Source organism: Pygocentrus nattereri, chromosome 17 (genome assembly GCF_015220715.1).
Source record: "Pygocentrus nattereri isolate fPygNat1 chromosome 17, fPygNat1.pri, whole genome shotgun sequence".
Taxonomy (NCBI): Eukaryota; Metazoa; Chordata; class Actinopteri; order Characiformes; family Serrasalmidae; genus Pygocentrus; species Pygocentrus nattereri.
Window position 1 is genome coordinate 30,443,160 of NC_051227.1, and position 20,462 is coordinate 30,463,621.

The following is a 20,462-nucleotide window of genomic DNA, read 5'->3' on the forward strand; positions in this document are numbered from 1 at the left end:
ATGGATAATTGATTTTAAAGTGAATCCGAACTGTTGAGCCATAAAATGGGCACATTAGCATGCATATTAATAACGCAAATAAGAGGGTGAGGCCGATGCCAGTGGGCCAGATTAAGTGACAGCCTTTATTTACCGTGTTGCCAGGAGACGGAGGGTAGACTGTGCTCACCGCACCGGCGACAGAGCTTAATGAGTCTTCTTCGCTGTCCCTGGCCTTCTCTTTCTGTCTCTGGTGTCTCCTCGGCTTGTTCAGTCTCATCCTCGCTCAGTGAGGTTGTGACAGGAACACAGCCTGTATGCGTACCTGTTAGCAGGAGGCTAGCTGAGTCTACGCTTCTCGTAGCACATCCAGGTCCAGTGTTGAGGTTCAGACAAGGGACCTGTTGTTTTTATGAAATACAGGGCTTTGATAAAGAAGCTGGGTATTTTTTGCTAAGAAGGTATATACACTGCTATGTGCGTGTGTGTACCCTTCATATCCTCATACCCTACCCAGTTAAAGGGAATTTCCACCAATTTGTCAAAAGTCCAGCATCATTCAATTACTGAGTGTAAACAATGTTATTCAGAGTGGTTTGACGTAAAATGGTTCATTGTAGAGAAATTTACTCCGTTACTATCCAAAATGACCAGTGAACCTGTGACGTGCAGGTTTTTATATATAAAGTTAATAATGGTGAAAAGGTCATGAATTTGTAATGTTTTGCCTTGTAACACCTTTCATAGATCTCTCCAGTATGAATGGCTTTCAAAAATACATGTTAGGCCAAAACTTCATGTTAGAACTATCATAATACAACATCTCAGGCATCAGGCAACATATTTGTGTACAAAATTTCTCTAGGTATCTTTAAGACATGAAATATCTAGTTCCTGTCACTACTGCTGAGAAAAATTTGGATTATTGAATTATCATTTCTAATGACTTATAATTGAATTAGATAGATAGATAGATAGATAGATAGATAGATAGATAGATAGATAGATAGATAGATAGATAGATAGATAGATAGATAGATAGATAGGGAGGGAGGGAGGGGGAGAGAGAGAGAGAGAGAGAGAGAGAGAGAGAGAGAGAGAGAGAGAGATAGATAGAGAGATAGAGAGATAGATAGATAGATAGATACGTTGTTGATCCCAAAGGAAATGTAGCAATCATACATTATAAGAGAAATTATCAGAGAAATTTTGGAAAAAATCTATGGAATTCTCTTTTAAAAACTTGGATGCACTTGGTTGTGTGTATATTATCCATGATAATTTGGTCTAACAGCTGTTGCTTAAATACTCTAAAAAATGTTTTTGAATAACCCTGTAAAGTAGTTTATAGCAACCAGCATGCACTGAGTGTATGTGGAACTTCTTCAGGCTTATTGGCTCCTCATGAAGCTGCTTGAGAAAACACCAGCAGTGTCCAAATCTGCATTATGACAAAAGGAGGCTACTTTAAACAAAAGAAAATATAACAGTTTTAATTCTGATATTCAAAGGGGGCTATTTATGACACCTATGTGAATTTAAAATGTACAGTAATGTACAAATATGAGAGACCAGCCTGTGATTACTTAATTTCCAGTTAAAGTGGTCATGAAGTACAATTACACAGATGCCCCAACAGCTGCATATATAATTTTTGGTATTAATTTTGTCTACTTTTCAGCCTTCTTACAGCATCCGTTTTTTTAAAGAAACCTGCAGGGGTTTTTTCCCACACTGTTCAGTCTTAGAAGTTGGTTGCATTTTCTGCTTCTTACAATCCAAATAATCCCAAGTACATTCAATGATGTTAAGATCTAAGATCTGGGGTGGTCAGTACATTGTTCTGAGAACACCATTGGCTTTTTTTGTGTGTATTTTCTTCTTTTCTCAGTAACAGCTTCTTGACAGCTACACATCCTTTTAGACTCATAGTATTGAGTTATCTTCTTACAATGGAGGGATGGACTTTTTTTCCAGATCTCTCAAAAATGAAAGATTTATGTTCTGTTTATCTGAGTTTAGGTGGTCTGCCAGGTTTTGCACAATTGTCAGGTGTTTTTTTTTTTTTTTTTTTTGTCAGGTTTTTTTTTTTTTGTATCTTTTAATAGTTTTTGTACAGGCCTGTTTTTTTCCCTTATTGTCCTTTAACTTTCCTCTTCCTTATCTAAGTGGATTATCTTATATCTGATCTTCTCAGAAATAGCTCCTCAAAATTAATAACTTTTACATAGTGAGCGTTTTGACTGGAAATGACTTTTGCAGTGCTGCACATAATTAATTCAGATGATTTTGCAACTGCAGCAAAAATATAACTTTAAATTGCGTCTTTTTTTTAGTATAGATACCCTTGCATTATATGCATTGCATATTTGAGTGTTTTTTCTGCTCTAACACATGATAGGAAAGTGAACTGTTATAGTAATAGTATTTTAGTGCATTAGTAGCATTCATTCATCTTGATTTATTACATTTAGAACATTATTCTGGGGCATTTTAGCCCCCAGACTTCTGTTTTAAGAGGCAGAAATGTTTAATATGGGGGCCTCTGCTTAGTTCGAATTCTGTGCTCCAGCTTCCTTTTGCTAGAAGCTGGAATCTCTTCATGTTTTGTTTTACCTTCTTAAGGTCTGCTCCAGCAAGTCTGTCAGCCACCGATAGTGGTATCTGTGGTGTAACAGTAGCAGTGTGGTAAAGTGTGGTATATGAGGATAGGGCAGGGCCTTGTGTAGGCCTTCACTTTGCTCATGTTCCCGCAGGCATTGGCCCCGCCACCACATTAATCCCTGCTGTCAATACAGACCTGGCACACTACATTCATAGTAAGCTCTTTAAATATCACAGGAAAAGCCCATGTCATGTATATTTAACTGGGGCATCTGGCTCCTCTTTAGGAGAGTACACAGTGCAGCTGTATTCACAGGGGAGAAAGGACAGGGCTCTGTAAACAAATGATACAGCAGACGGAAACGGTGCAGGTAAAGGTGGCTATCTTGCTGTAGACCAGAAAGCCAGTGTGATCGATTAGCCCAGGATATTCACTGAGGTATCTTTTTCATACCATGGCTGCTTAATAGGTTTATTTGGATGAACAGTCGATGGAAGATGAGCTTTAAAAGAAGTTTGGGATTAAAGAATGAAGAAAACAGAAAACGTAAGCCTTTATCATTTGGCCAGGTCAGACACTCACTTATAGATGTATCTCTTAGTGATATAGTTGAGTCCATCTCTTCAAAGATACTCTTTAATTTTAACCCTACAAGTGACACAAAAATCCCTTTGAAAGATATTGAGCAAAGATGGAAAAAGTCTGTAAAAGCAACTTCTGTTAAGCCTCTACTAAAATGCTGAACCACTCTAAAGGAACTTTGACAGGATCAATTTCTTCACCGAGCACTTTCCACCAGTCGGCCTTTCCACTGTCAAACTAAATTGATCGGAGTTATGTCTGGCCTCACATAGAGTGGCATATGTTTTCACTCCACACAAAAAAAAACCTGCCCCACATTTGTGGCTGCGAGCCAAGGATAAGCCACTGGTGATCTCTTGTGTTTGGTTCTCACTGTGCGCAGCCAATGCCAATATCCTTGAGATCTTTCAAGGCTTTGCCGTGGAGGTGGTGGAGATCCCAGCTCTAGTGGGGGAAAAAAGCTGGAAAAGTAACGTAAGAAATTTTCAGACGAGAGGTTTAGAATGATGCAACGCCTTCAGGTTCCCAGAGGTATTTAGGTGTACATATGGTGGGGTGCATTCATTCACATAAACTGTTTTCTGCTGTTGTTTTGAAGGCTGGCCAGATAATTAGTGTATGGGCGCTTGCTGTAATAATGCATTGTGACAGAATAAGAACAATGGCTCTATGGGTTCCCAGCTTAGCGTGGAGGCACGAGCAGTGGCCGTTCCTCAGCACTGGCAGCAAGACAACTTGAGCATGTGTGTTGGGTCTCATCCCACTTTTTTTTTTAACAGCACGATCAGGACACGTTCCAGCAGAGACAGCCTTGCAAATACTGCTGATTTGCTGTTTTCTTCGCCGCAAAACCATCACCATATTTCAGAAAATGGAAGAACCACCAGGAAGCCAACCAGCACACCAAAATCACCTTAATTTAGAAGTTCTGCCTCAGCAAAGAGGCAATAGAATGAAAAAACAAGGAAAGAAAAACAGATTGCGAGTAAATTCTGACCTAGCGCACTGGCGCACTACTTGTCTTTCACTCCACTTTGGAATGACTTCTGCAATCACTCGATCATATTCCTGCCATTCTTGCGGTCGGACTCAGGCAGTATTAACGTGCGAGAGGCTGCGGCTCTGCGGCTCAGAAAGACTCTAATCCGCCATGTCCTGGCACAACTATCGGCTTGCCATTGTCTCGCACTGTCGTGTCCTTCATGATCGATTAGCCCAGGCTATAAAAGAAAGGTTATCGATCAATGACAGTGGAGGTGGGGGGAAAGAGAGAGAGCGAGAGAGATGACAGCAGCGAACACATCCCCTTTCACCGCCAGCCGAAAAGAGGATTGGCTCCAGGGAAGAAAACTGCCATCATTTCTTATGATACTTATACTGCTCATTACCTCAGAGTGTGCCTCCCCCCAGTCTTGATAATCTCTTATCTAGCAGCTATTTGGGACGTGTGTGAGTGCATGTGGGTGGGAGACAGGGGTTCCAGAAAGTGAGAAAGTGTGTATGTTGGAGAAGAGCAATTGGTGTGGGTGGATGAGCAGGTGTGTGTGTGTGTGTGTGTGTGTGTGTGTGTGTGTGTGTGTGTGTGTTATGGTGACATGACAGATCATTTGTTAATCATTATCATGATATAACCAACCTAACCAATCAGAAACATTTTATTGGGTACCCTGAGATTGATTTAACAATCACATACTTTTAAAATGAGCAGTTTGATAAATTAGGGTGTTTTTTCATCTCACAAACATAAATAGTTTTGCTCAAAGTGATCCATGCATGGCATGTTCTCCAAATTGGTTTTAAAACTTTAATAGTTTGTTAAACCAATTGAAAATGTCATCTGTCCTTAATAGTGTGAACGTTTCATTATCAAACATAGTGGTCCATATTGACTTCTCATTACTCTTCATCAAGGTAGAGGTTCCCAAACACCCAGAATTCCAACAGGATTGTTTGGCACCAGGCCATCGATCCTTTGGTACCATGAGGTGGATCTTTTGGTACTAGGTCATGGATCATTTGTTCCTGGACAGCAACAATACAGCACTGAGCAGGGGAAGAGTTCCTAGCTTAACTGCTCAAATCTAGTGTTTATTTATTATTGTTATTAGTAGCTAATGAAATAATATTATTATAATTGTTTTATTCAAGGCTTGATTTTCTATTAAAATATTCTAAAAATTTAATTTAAAAATGTTACACATTGGCCCACGTCATGTCCTCATGACATTAACGAACTTTCTTCTTTGTAATCACAGAAACAAACAGGTCAAAAACAAAAATAAAAGAAGAAGAAAAGTCTTATTCAGTCTAAAATATGTATGATTCATAGCTGCAAAAATACAGATTCATCGGTACTGGCCATGCTAATGCTGCATATGGACACCAAGCATTCCTTGACAACAGAGAGACATCCTGTGCTTTGACACCCCCACTCTCCTCTGCCCCCTCCACTACCGGCGTGTCAAAGCATTTGTGCGCTGTGGTTTGGTCCATTTTGTTAAAAACCTAGAGAACCCCTGCATTAAGGTACAATAAAGTTAAGAACAGATTTTTCCCTTCCTTTATAACATTTGGGGATACAAAGTTTTGATATGCCATGTGCTGAAAGTCATGTTGTAGTCACAATATGTATCAGTATAATCGAAATATGATATTTCCTCCATTTCACACAGCCTTACTAGTGCCCACTTGAGGCTGCGTACAGATTTATTGGTCTAACGTAGAATCTTTGGGTGGTCAGGATGATTTCTCACAAGGCTTGATGTTTCTTTCCTTCAGGTTACCCAAACATTGTAGCAACGTATGGCCGAGGATACACTGGCTTCGCCCCGAGCTACAGCTACCAATTCCCTGGTAAGTTCCATCTTGTTAAGCCCCGTATGGGGCTTCTCTCTCCTGCTGCTGTCTGGTAATGGCCTCCCTGCTGCCCAGCAAACACACACCCCCACACACACCCTGCTTGTGCCTCCTGCTGAACCCCATGCTGAACATATACATACACACACAAACCTCCAGCTCCTGCTGGAGTTCCAGACTGTAAACTGTTCTGTGGGGATTGTAGTCATGTATAGCCTATACACAAACGCACACACACACTGGCATTAGTTTCAACTAAAGACACATGCTGTGAAACCAAAGCGATGTATACACAAAGACAGCATACCACTTACAGAGATGTTGTTAGGACTTAATTTGTGCCATAACATGGCGGCAGTACCTCCCAGATTGGATGGAACAGTTATTTTTTACTACATGCCGCACCTTGTTCACATGTTAAATACATCCATGCACTGATCTTTAGAGATCTCTCTCTCTCTCTCTCTCTCTCTCTCTCTCTCTCTCTCTCTCTCTCTCTCTCTCTCTCTCTCACTCACACACACACACTCACACACACACACACACACACACACACACACACACACACACACACACACATTTTCTAAGCCACTTGTTGTTGTTTCGCAAAATTCCTTTTTTTCCCCCATAGTATACTTTGACTTTATTTCCTTGAACATGACACTTGTTCTTTGTAGCAGTTTTGACTGTAAATAAAATAAGTGGAGGGGAGTCTCTGAACTTTGCAAGTCACTTTATTGCTAGAAAATATACTGTAGGTTTAATGGGATACAATCTTGATGTCGATCAGTGGTCTATTATAGAAGTTTAACAAAAAGTTATTCTAATTGTGATGTCAATTAATCATTAAAAACTAGTGAATGCAATATAGAAAACTGCAGTACAGCTCACATAAAATAATAACAGCAGTTAAAGGGGAAAAAGTATGCTTTGTTTATGTATATAATTGTTCATTGTTTCACAGTGATGAGATTGAGCGCCCACTGAAGTGTAGAGTTTACCCACCTTTCCTTTTTGTTTTAGCACTAAATGCCTCTGACTGATAATATAGAGGTTCAAATGAAACATGAGGCTATAAAAGGTGACAGGCAAATGCCTGCCATATGATTCATGTTTTTGCCTTTGTTTTGTATTCAAATCTTGGCAAATGCTTCAAATGACAGTGATTATGACAGGACAGTAATGGTGCCAAGTCTTTTTGTCTGAGATGATTTGATGTGATGAAGTAACCTTATTATGTGTATCATGACTCATTTCCTTGAGAAGAGAAGAACTTGAACCAGATATAGTCCTGCCAAGTACAGTACACTTGACTATGAAGAAACATCCCAAGGCATTATCAGCTGTACTCCACTGATTTTCAGGGTAGAAACTGAGCGGGGTCGATTAGGCATGTCTTACTCTACCTAACAGCTACAGTGAGAGTATGCAAAAGTGCACAATTACCATTTATTTAGTAAATATCACCAAAACATCAAATCTGGCCTGTGCAAGAGTTAGAGCACATTTTGTATTTTGTTTTTTAAAAAACAGTGTTTAACAATCTGTTAAATCTTACCAAATAAGTAAAAATTATGCCCCAAAAAGTGGGAAAAAATGCCATTTTTAAGTTGGCTTGTCTTGACTGTTCTTTGTTTTATAATTCTGTGCTTATTTTGACACAAAACTAGACAGGTTTATAGATCCTATACAAAATTGGTGCACATTTCTCAAACGCTGTCTAAAAACTGGCCATAGGAAATGGACTAGCATCAACTAGGTAACCACCTGGGATACCATAACAATAGTTTAGCAACACCCTTCTAACCCCCTGGATACCACAGCAACAGCCTAGCAACACCTTACCAACCACCTGGGATTCCGTAGCATCGGCCTAGCAACACCTTAGCATCCACCTGGGATAGCATAGTGATATCTTAGTAACACCTAAGCAACCACCTAGGATTTCATCGTAAAACTTTCCCCTTCTAGTTAAGTTTGTTCCTCGAGAATGTGTTCACTGATTTTTAGTTAGAAAACTAACGAAACATTTCATTTGACCAGTAGTGTTGAAACTTTTGCATACAACTGTATCTCTTGAGCAATTTCACAATGACACTTGCTGACATGACAGCTAAGAGTAAAGTTGACCAGATTCTGCTTTGACATCACATGGCTGTCTTGCTTTGAAACCAGGGTGCAAATAAACCTAAAATAAGTGTCTCAGAAGAACCTGGTGTAGAAACAGAATGTTCCAGAGCTGTGGTGGATAGATAAATGAGAGAGGGAAGGGATAATGAGGGAGCATGAATTGGCAGGCACTTGAGAAAGCTCTGCTGTGACTAAGCCTGGAGTGGGGGATTAAAGTGGCAGTGAAGGCCTTCTCCCTCTGTCTCTCTGTCCCTCTCTTTCTCTCTTTCTGTCTTTCTCTCTCTCTCTCTCTCTCTCTCTCTCTCTCTCTCTCTCTACCTCTCCCTCTGTCTCTCTGTCCCTCTCTTTCAGCCCCCCCCCCCCTCTCTCTCTCTCCCCCTCTCCCTCTCGCCCTCTCCCTGTCTTTCTGTCCCTCTCTTTCTCTCTTTCTGTCTTTCTCTCTCCCCCTCTCTCTCCCTCTCCCTCTGTCTCTCTGTCCCTCTTTCTGTCCCCTCCTCTCTCTCTCTCTCTCTCTCTCTCTCTCTCTCTCTCTCTCTCTCTCTCTCTCTCTCTCCCCCCCTCTCTCCCTCTCCCTGTCTCTCTGTCCCTCTCTCTCTGTCTTTCTTCTCCCTCCCTCTCTCTGTCCCTCTATCTCTTCTGTTTTTCTCTCTCTCTCTCCACCTCTCCCTCCTTCTCCCTCTCACATTTTCAAATGCACTCCACAGTTTAATATTTCTGCATAATTTAACCATTGAGATTTAAACAAAGGGATTCAGGTGGATTAATGTACCGCGATTGAGTGTAGAAAAATATACCTATTGTTTTTCATTACAGTGGTGCTGATAGGAACCAGGAGTCACAATGTCTACAGCTATATATAGCCACCAAGTATTGCCATTTTTTATTTTTTACACAAACATATGCGCTTTAGGCCAAAACCTTAATAATTCTAAAGTTATCATAAAACAGTGTCAGGCTTCAGGCAGTGTATCTGTAAACATATTGAGTAGATGCTTTCTGTGTTGTAGGCTTTAAAGTCTTCAGATGTCTGGTTCCTATGACTGCTGTTGTGACACAGAAAGCACGGAGTATTTCACAGTACATGATATGCATCATAATATTTCATGTTTTTGAGTTTTGTAAACAAGTTGGAAGGGACAAAATGCATGAGCAGAACAGTAGTGCTACATTACAAAGGCTAGGAAAGAAAGCCAGTACAATGATTTTCTACAAGTCAACATTTACAAACTGTTCAATTAGAAAAAGGATGAAATAGCAATGGCTTGATGGACTGATGTCCAATCAGCTAATTATTACTAAACAGTTTGTACACTTACAGCTCAGGTTGTTGTTTATTGACAGTATAATTGGTTTAAATCTTTTTTTATGGCACATCCCAGTGAATATCATGATATCCTCAAAGTGTATTGTGACACAATTTATCCCATAATTTATTAATAGTAGTATCTTCCCATGTACACGAGTCCTACTTGAGAATTAAATGTATGTAGGTGTATGTCATTGACCACGGAGGGCAGAACACATTGACCGGTGCTTTAGACTGCTTTGTCTTTCAGCTTTTACTTGTGCTGATCTCTGACTCACCAGCCAGATGGTTGTCACCTGCGGTTTCATAGCTCAGAAATAGACACTTTTCACTTTCATTTAATCCCATGGATTTCCTCGTAAAATTATCTTCCCCACACCACCCGGCAAGAAGCCCTCCCTATCTCTTCCATTTCTGAAATTGTCAGTGACCTTGGTGTTAAACATATAGGGTGAATGAGCTTTTTCCAGACTACTTGTAGCACCTGGAATTCACGGGAAGTTCAGCTGCTGTGAGAGTTCACATTGACTGATGAATAGAGGGAAGGTAATATTTTCTTAAGGCACTTCTCATATTCCACGGAGGTGACTGGATTCTGTAACCGGTCACAAACATTGTGTGTGGATGTGTAAGCCTATGTGCATGTGTGTGCATTTGTGTTTACAGTGTTACTCTGCCTCAGTTCCTGGAGGTTTTTTGTGTGTCAGACCTAGTAAACCTAATGGTTTTATTTTGTAATTGATGAATATCTGCCAAATCTTTTCCACTATGAGTTTTAAATGAACATTTGATGATTTAATCATGAAAAGAAGTTTAATGGGGCATTCTGGCCTACAACCAAAGTTTAGTATGTTATTTGTTATGTTGTGCAGTGTTCTTAGTTGCAGCAAATCCCTCACCCTCATCAGATTGACAGAATTCAAAATATTATACCTTTTTCATGTTCTCTCACTATAACACCCAGCATGAATTATGCATGCACATCATACTGTCATAATTATTGGGAATCCCTGTAGTGTCAGCCAATTCTAACTTCTAGCCATGCCACTGAGCTATGGACTAATAAATACAGCCAAGCTAGTATTAGTGTATCTTTTTTCTCAGTCATCATTTACAAATGTAAAAAAAGCAGCAGTGCTACCTTTATTCACTACGAAAAGGATATTGAGAGAACTTAGTTTCATAGAAGGAAGTCAGACTGAAATAGCATGTCTGGATAGCTAGCAATTATGCTAAGTTTAGCTTTTACTTTGTTGTCTTCCGCAACTGATTAGTCATTTTTGTCATTTGAGTAATCCATTCTCTCTATTGTAATGATGATTTGAGGACAGTTACAACAGTTATACAGCAGTAGGACATTCAACTCCATCAACAACGTTAGTTTTCTTCTGCATTTACCAGCTAAGAAAAGTTTTTCATTTCCTTGCATCTTCAGCGTGTCATCAGAAGGGGGTTTTCCTGTTATTTTAACCAAGAAATCTGTAGTGTAAATCTCTTATCTCCATACAGGTCTGACTCTAGATTTTGGGGGCCCTACAAAGGATTTTTTGCTGCCTCCCACCTTGATAGTTGACATTAGCTGACATAAAAGGCTAAAACTTAACAATAATGACACCAAATTATATGCTAATTTGTAACTTGTTAATTTGTGTATGGCTGATGATTGAATGCTCTTTGTGGTTGTGATGGGTTACAATATAAATTACAGACAGTCTTCTCAACTCTCTTGATCCAGGGGTCTGTCTCATGATGCAGTATTTCTTGCTTACCTGGCTAACTTTAAGTTTGGCTTAATCTAACTCTGGTAACAGTGGTGACAGCGTTGCTTTGTTACTGTTATAAATGCTTTTGTATCATGAGTTTTTTTTTTTCCTTTTTAGTGACACAATTGACTGATGCCACACTTTCACATGCGTGAGCTGGAGGATTCTTCACAGCTTGAGTATCTAAGTTTGGATTAATTATAGCCGTAGTATCTTAACGTGGATTAACACAGACATTTATGAACCTCTGTTGTGAAGAGAGTTAACCACATCTGTTTATTAGTTTTAGTAAAGCTGAAATTCAGTCAGAAATTCAAAAGTGAAACCTGCTTTGTTAGACAGACTCCAGATCCACTACTTCTTGCTTTCTAACTACAAGCCAAAAACATAGCAGCACTGTAACATGACAAAAAACAAAACTAATCTTTAACTTTCAGCTTTTTTTCTGTTCTTCTCTTTTTCTTTGCTGTTTTCAGCTCCAGATGCAAATGCTCTTGTTTGAGACATGATTGACCATCTCCTTTTATTCCCCTTGTTAGAGCATCTTAAATAACATTATGGTACAGTAATAAACAAGAAGTTGTTAGGGAGCCCCCTAGTGGCCATGGGCCACAGGTCACTGGCACTCCCACCATAACAATTCAGTTTGATTAAAAAAAGAAAAAAAGATTCAGTGCGTCTCAAGCATCACCATAACTCAATTAAATGTAATTATTTTGCTATGATTAAGGAATACTGCTAAAAATGCACTGAATACATAAATGTGACTAGAGGATTTACACAGTAGTGGGATATTGGCACCAGAAAGAATGCACCAAGACTTTTAGATAAAAAAATAAAAGCCCAAAATAATTGATTCGAATATTCCAAAATTGCTGTTGAATAGCTGTTGAAAAGTGCACTTCTACACTCGTAGTTTTCTGTATCTCTTTTATAACTCACTTTACAAGCCAGTAGCTTTCAGTAGATACTTTCTACTTGGTGCAAAAAGCATTGTGGTAAAGTGGTAAAGAGAAAACTGCAACCAGTGGACATTTCCCCCCAATGCACCCTCACCCCACAAACCATTTAAAATTTGGTGTCTTTATTTTATAATACCTATAGAATATAGCTGTACCTTCTTCACATGTAGCTTTTGATTTGGTCTCACATTAACTGGCCTTTCTTCTCCATTTCCAGCCATTGAATTGTCTTGTCTGTGCTCGGCCGTGATTTCCACTGTTGGACACGGTGTGTGCTGATGAGAGCTGAAGGATGCAGCGTAGTCAAGGTCACAGCCTTTCCCAGCCCAGCTCGCTCCGAGACACGTAATAACCCTGTCTTTTAGCTCACACTCGTCCATTCCCTCCTGCTCTCAACATGAGTGGAGGGGGGGGAGGGCTGGAATTGGCGCTTCACTTTTGATTAGGGCCCAATCAGTTATGCAAACAGAGTGGCTGTCAGGGACAGGCCCCTGTCGGCCCCTCCCGCCGGTCCGCCGGACAGATAACACGCCGGGGCTCGCAGGAAATTGGAGCGCAAACAAACAAATAAAGCGGCAGCTCTGCACATCTCTGTGGCGTGCTCGGAGTGAGAGGCAGAGGGAGGAAAAAGAGAGATGGAAGGGAGAAAGAAGGAGAGAGAGTGAGGTTATCATAGCAGTCCGTCGCCCTGCTGGGCCTGCCAGCCACAGACTGAGGCAGAAGGGAAGAGGGAAAGAGGAAAGAAGTGAACAGCGGCCTCTCCAGCAGCTGTGCCACCTCATCCTGCTCTTCACCCAAATTAGCTCTAATTGAAATGGCTACTTATTAACCCGGTAGGCATGCAGCAAATGCATTCAAGATGTTATGGGCTCACAAATGGGCGCTGCTGCATTGGACATGCTCAACCCTCTAGAAGATGCATGAGCATCAGTGAATGTGGCCAATAAAAAAAAGTTTTTACTTTCCGGTTTTGAAAAATGTAACTTTTAGCAACATTTAGGCATTTTGGGACGAGTTACGAGCCAGTTCCATTAGATGAGGTGCTTACCATCTACAACTACAATGATTTATTTTCAAAGTTTCATCAATGGCACTGTGCTAAATCCAATAAACAAAGGCCAGTTGTGATTATTTTAATGAAGCATGCCTTTTTTCAGTGGCTTTAAGTACTGATGACATCCACATTATGCTCAAAAAAGTAAATTGTGACACAATTTATCATTGATAACAATACATATAGTCAAACTGACCACCCAACTTTAAGGTAGCTCTGTTTTCTGCAGGGTTTCTTATGTAGTCGAGACTTTTGTCCTGAAAGTGTCCAAAACCAACACACTCACACACACACACACTTTAAAACAACTCCCGTTGGTTAATTCCAGCTTCTCTTTAAGTGCTGTGCATTATGCGGTGCAGCTGTTGTATGATTATTGAGTACACAGCATGACCAGGAGCATGGGTCAGTGTGAGAATGGACTCATGGAGATAGATGCTGCTGTCACACCCTGATGTTCCCTGCCTGCAGTAATCACTCAAATGAGTCACCTACACACTCACACACACAATGTCTGCGTGATCCTCAGCACTCATAACCAGGCCCTAGGCTATAGAACCTATTTAACTCGTGCATGTTTAATTACCTACTCAATGGCATCAGAAACTCAGCTATTGATTTTAAATTGAGTGGCTTGTCCAGATGTTTGTCCAGATTTATTCACTTGCATGTCTTTTAAGCTTGCAGTTATTTTTGTCCCATAATGGCAGATGATTCTCATTGAGGTTTAACTTGTGTACTGTGACCAGCATTACTTACTTCTGTGTCTTGTTGCCTTGGAGGCAGACTTGCATTCCCTTCCTCAGTTTAGCTGCCAAGGACAAGCCCAGCTTCCTCAAATGAGCTCGCTTAGATAGCAGGATGACAGGAGGATGACTTTCCGCTGCCCTCCGGGTTAATCCCCATGCCCCTCAGCCAGTGAAATGCTACTCATCTGTCTGGTAATTGCTTTCGTCAAGGAGGTGGCATCGAGTAAAATGGGATGCGAGGCTACGCTTGGAGGAGAATTGTCCCTGTTATGCTTTCTCATTGTATCTTACCACTGCACCTCTATCCTCACCCAGCAGGATGGACAGGCAGACAGAGCTTTCATGTGTTTTAGCATCATACAGTCAGTAGTAGGGATGCAAAATATGGACACATTTCAGTATATTGACCCTACAAAACTAGTGCAAGTGGCTATTTCTGACATTTAGGATTTTACCAAAAAGGATGCTAATTAGTGCGACTTTGCATCTGTGAGGGTGGCTAATTTAGTGGCCTATGAGCTTCTGTATATATATATGTGTGTGTGTGTGTATATATATATATATATAAACACACACACACACACAGTGACAGGAAACATGGTATCACAGAGAAACCTTCAATTATTTTTACCAAAATCATTCATTTTGGATTACATCAGTGGTCCCACTGTTTCTTCTATTCTTTCTAGTATATCCCTGTAGGGTAGAATTCATTTTTTTGATGTGCCAATAGTGATAGTGAAGTTTAACCAAGTTAACTGGATGTTATTTTATTTAATATTGATTTACTAAAAATGCTGTTTTTGATGTTTCTTCCAGTGATATGGCTTTAACCATGAATAAAATACCACTGATTGTTCTATGTGCATTAGCTGCATTATGCTACAGTCAAGGCTATCCAAAAAAATCTCCCGCAGGAGCTGCCAAGTCAAGCTTAGGGTTGTACAAGGTGTAGCACTACATTACATGAATAACTTCATTCAGCCAAACACATACAGAAACACTAATCTTGAACTGTAATTGGTGAGGATGTTATGCACACAATAAAATAAATGATTGTTCAGAAGGCTTTTTTTGCACAGTATTGCAGTATTGCAAAGCAGTAACAATTCATACTCAATATATTGTTTGTTTCAGTAAGTAGTGTCACAGACTGTGTTAAACAAATCCATTAAGTTTCAGCCTTTGCTATGTATAGTGTATATCACACTCTGTGCATGTAGCCACAGAGACCTCTTCAACCCTAAACCTGCACCCTACATACACATTTTCACAGCTGCTCTAAAACTGTGACATGTTTTTCCTTTGTGATATTCTACATATTAATTCATATAAATTAGAATTTTTATAGGACACAATATTGGCCTGTTTACAAAGTCTGTATTTGTTCCGCAGAATAGACCCTGTGGGTTGTTCTTTGTTGTTTGGCCTCATGTTGAGAACATTTTCCTTACTGAGCAGTTTTATAGGCTCTTATAAACCACTCACCCAGCTTTGCTTCTTCTGTCTGGGGATTTCTCTTTCACTTTCCTCTATAACATGTACCTTACATCTTCCGCATTCCTAGATAAATTATGGGATGTGTCTCATTAGGTTTCTTATGTAAGTTCTGAAGGCCTCTATTCTCTTCTCTATTCTTCTTTTTTGTTTTTTCTTCTTTTTTGTATTCTTCTTTTTTTATTATTCTTTTTTTTTCCCTGAGGTCCACTTATGAAGTTTGTGTGGTTTTATGTACCAAAAACAATCATAGTTCACTTCACATGAACATTTTCCAATCTCTCATTATACCTTAGAATTAAACAAACTCTTTTGTTAGTGCGCATTTCGGACTAATATGCAAATGACCTTTGATCTGATTGGCTGAACAATTCACAAGTGAAATGCAAAAGGTACCCATGATTAAAAAGCAGTCTGACCTATAACGGGCAGGACACACTGTTACATTTGGACTGAAATCAACTGGGATTTTGGAAAAAATTAACTTTGGCCCTCTTTTCAGGTGTCTGGATCCTTTGTAAGTCCAGTCAATTATTCTTTTGCTTCCCAACATCCATGTTTAGTTGTTTTTTCTGCTACAGTTAGTAACAGCATTCCTTATTTGACATGAATGGGTGGGCTGATCTGCTCTAGGCTGGTCATATTTAGACACTTTCTTGGTTGTGACATCATAACTATACAGACTGAATTACTATCCGGTTTTCCATGATATGAAACCTACCTAAATACAACCCCATTTCCAAATAAGTTGGGATGCTGTGAAAAATAAAAACAAAATGCAATGATGTCCAAGTCATTTAAACTCTATATTTCATTGAAAATGCTTCAGAGACAACATATCAAATGTTGAAACTGAGAAATGTTATTGTCTTTTGAAAGATATGTGCTCTTTTTAAATTTGATGCCAGTCAAATTTAGGGGGGCATCAATGGGGCAGTAAAAGGCTGATAAAGTTGAGTAATGCTTAAAAACACCTGGTGTTTAATTGGCAATAGGTCAGTAACATGACTGGGTATAAAAGAGCATCTCAGAATCTTTCAGAAGTAAAGGTGAGGAGGAGTTCACCACCCTGTGAAAGACTGTATGATCAAATAGTTCAGCATAAAGAATAATGTTTCTCAATGTGAAATAGCAAAGAACTTTTGCTTTTCATCATCTACACTACATGATAACATTTAAAAGATTCAGAGAATCTGGAGAAATCTCTGTATGCAAGGGACAAGGCCAAAAATCATTATTTGCTGGCTATGATCTTCAGGCCCTCAGGCGGCACTGCATTAAAACAGACATGATTCTGCAGTGGAAATCTATGAGAACACTTTGGCGCTGCATGCACAAATGTTAATTAAAACACAAAGAAGAAACCATATATAAACAGGCTCCAGGAATGCTGCCACTTTCTCTGGGCCTGAGCTAATTTAAAATGAACTAAGTGCAAAAGTGTCCTGTGATCCAACAAATCCGCATTTGAATTTCTTTTGGAAATCATGGACACTGTTCTCTGGGATAAAGACCGCTCAGTGCATAGTTCAAAAGTCAATGGTCATGATGGTATAGGGGAGCATTAGTGCACATTACTGGTACATATGTGAAGGCACCATTAATGCTAAACAGTAAATACATCTTTTGACAACATATGCTGCTATCCAGATGACATCTTTTCCAGGGAAGGCCTTGATTATTTCAGCAAGACAATGTCAAACCATATTCTGCATGTCTTACAACAGCATGGCTCCATTTTAAAAGAGTCTGGGTGCTAAACCCGCCTGCCTACAGTCCAGACCTGTCACCGCTGAAAACATTTAGTACATTATAAATTGAAAAGTACAAGACCCCGAACTTTTCAGAAGCTGAAATCCTATGTTAAGCAAAAATTGGAAAACATTTCACTTTTGTAAACTAATTGGTGTCCTCAGTTTCCAAATGCTTACAGTGTGTTGTTAAAAGATGAGGTGATGAAACACAGTGGTAAACTTGCCCCTGTGCTTTTTTGAAATGTGTTGTTGGCATCAAATTCAAAATGGGCGTGTATGTGTCCAACAATTCTCAGTTGCAGCATTCGATTTTGTTGTCTTTGTGATATTTTCAGTGAATTATAGGGTTTAAATGATTTGCACATCATTGAATTTTGTTTTTATTTACATTTGGCACAGCATCCCAACTTTTGGAAATGGGGTTGTACATGAATTAAGTATTATCCTGTGTTTATTATGTACAGGGTATCATCCTAATTGCCATCAAGGCCTTCTGCTTTTTATGTGACACCTGACTAAGAGGCTGTAGTGCAGTGCTATGGAAAGGGAAAACTGAGCCTGTAGAGTATACTCTATACCCTGGGATGATTGATGCACTGCTGAGGTCTAGTCATGCCTTATGCGTCCAGAAATGGCTCTGTGAAATGCACTATTAGTCAGGCGCCATGTCACTCCTTGTATGTGATGTTCTTAAGGGATGCTGATATATTGTAGCTTTTTTCATTGAGAACTTGTCAAACCATACTGCAGATATTGCTTGGGGAAGCTTTTTATGAAGAAATATATTGTAGACATTTGTATTAACCCTTTTAGTTTTATGTTCCTCCTCTCTTAACTACATATCTTGCACAAACTGTATGTCCAAGTGATTATAGACACAGTCTCTACTCTTCACGGAAGGCTTTACAATAGATGTAACAACATTGCTTTGACTGATTTGATTGCATTCAACCACAAGAGCATTAGTGAGGTCAGTACTGATGTTCAATGATTAGTTCTAGATCACAAACACCACTCTAGCTTATCCCAAAGGTACTGGATGGAACTCAGTCATTCCAGGGAACACAGTTCCGCTGCTCCGCAACCCAATGCTGGGGGGTTTGTTCCCCTGCAGCCGACACTGGACATTAGATGGTGACCTTGGGGTCATGTGCAGCTGTCCAAAAAATCTTGTTTAATAAGCAGTGATTTCCTTTAGGGATTACTCAAACTGTGTGGTGTGTGCAACTGAACATCTGTAGTGGTGCACCTTAAAGTAATTACCAGAAGTGCTTGGATACCTTAGCATTAGGTTTATAGTAACTATTGAATAACATGATAGTTACTGAATAAGAAGTCTTTTTTAAATGAGCTTATATGTGCTTATATCTTATGGCATGGCATCACTGTCAGAACAAACCTGAGAGTTTGTGTATTGAGTAATAAGTGTAAGGAGATTTATTGGGCAATTTTATTGGTCCATGACTCATTCAATGTAAAGTGCTGATGATGATGTTGAAAAAAATTAAATTAAATTAAAAAATGAAAACTGAGCAGGAACGCCTAATTCCTGCAGACCTTCAGCGCACCTGATGCACTTAAATGCCTTCATTACCTGGATTACCTGGTGTTTGATTAGGGTTAGGGCTAAGCTCTGCAGGTCGTTAGATCTCCAGGACCAGGACCTGGAATTAGAGATACATTTGCTGCTAACTTACATGAAGCTGACCCTCGTTCTTTTTTTAGTTTGAATATTACTCAAGCAGATTGACCCAAACCCACAAGCCACATAATTAATGTCAAAATGTTGAATTTGCACCATGTACTCAGAAGAGCCCACCCCCTGGAGTCATCATTAACCCACAGTGCTCACGCCTGTAATTTGTGAAGCTGAAGCCTGCAGAGCTGTGATGAGCGCACAGTGGCATGGTCCATGTAGCTTTCACTATCAGCGCACTCATTAGGGGGAGATGTAGGTGCGAGTGTCTGAGATGACCCAGTTCACTGCCCATCAATGGCGTGCTGCATTCTTGCATTCAGATTCCTCATTGCCCAGGTGCAGCTTTTCTTTGATGGCTCGACAGAAAGGCCTTCTTGAAAGTAATCCCAGTCAAGGGTTTGTGCTGGAGAGGAATGACTCACCTCTTGTTTGCAGGATGAAAAGATGGTTGGTGGAGATTGTGTTTCTTCCCTTTTTTTTATTAGCCACCTTCCTTCTTTCTTTAAAGCTCGCCTTTGTAATTCACCTCTCTCCCTGTGGCTTTCATAGTGCTTAAATCGACTAATAAGTCTTTCTCCAAGTGTCCTTGAAAAGAAGGCCATAGTTTTCATTTTTGATCCATTTTCTTTCAGAGTTTAAATGATATTTTAATATATTCAGCATCCCATTCTTCAGATTTATTGCAGATTCTGATGAAAGAAAAAAAAATGGTGGTAAAACTTGAACATTTGGCAAGAGTGATGAACAAATTTTGCAATAACCTCGATTATTCATATGGGTAAGCACTCGTGTTAAAGTATTTCATTTTCTGGAAACATGCATTATATAACATTATTTGTGCAGAAACTATGGACAACACTTAAACAGAGTTTGCAAGAACTAAACCCACGAACGTAAGAAGGGGCGACCATTACACTATTAGCTTATGAAGGTTATTCTTAGGAAGACTTCACAAAAGCTTTATAAGAAAAGCGAATGAGAGGGAGTGAGGGAGAGCTCCTCCAGGGCTGCAGAGTGGAACAGATGTGTCCTTGTCCCCTCTCCAGGCTACAGCGGCCCAGCAGAGCACAGCCACTGACAGGGCAAACAGGCTGAAGAAAACTGAGAAAAAGTAGTAACCTAAATATTGGCTTTATCTCTTTAGTAATAAAAGGCCCATGAAATTAATTTGATGCTGGCAAGTCTCTCCCGAGTGGAGTCTTATGCCTGCAAATACAAAACAATGAGGCGGTGCAATCTGTTAATTAACCACCTTAATTAATCCTAATCCAACAAAGTTAATCTCTTCCTAGAACTAGCGAGATCCACTGCACAGGTATCTACTTGACTGAACCCTCATGTGGCACTGAAGCTTAACAAAAGAGACTGAAGTGTGTTTAACAATTAAAAGACACTTTTGAAATTCTGTCTAGAGTGCAAACAAAGCTGTTAAGTGGGACTCAAACCAATACTTTGCTGTAACTATTAAAAAAAGAAAGGGTCACAGTTTTATTTGATGATCTTCTATAGATGATCATGAATTAACA

The 20,462-nt window shown here is 39.7% G+C and overlaps 1 protein-coding gene across 13 annotated transcripts in view; it reads left to right on the top strand.

Moving 5' to 3' along the window:
• msi2b (musashi RNA-binding protein 2b) overlaps nucleotides 1-20,462 on the top strand; it is a 300,205-nt gene that overhangs the window by 239,257 nt on the left and 40,486 nt on the right. For all 13 annotated transcript variants that reach the window (XM_017694954.2, XM_017694953.2, XM_017694952.2 and 10 more), the window contains exon 10: nucleotides 5,945-6,019. In XM_017694954.2, the coding sequence (XP_017550443.1) occupies nucleotides 5,945-6,019 (75 nt within the window). The remainder of the gene's footprint in view (nucleotides 1-5,944; nucleotides 6,020-20,462) is intronic.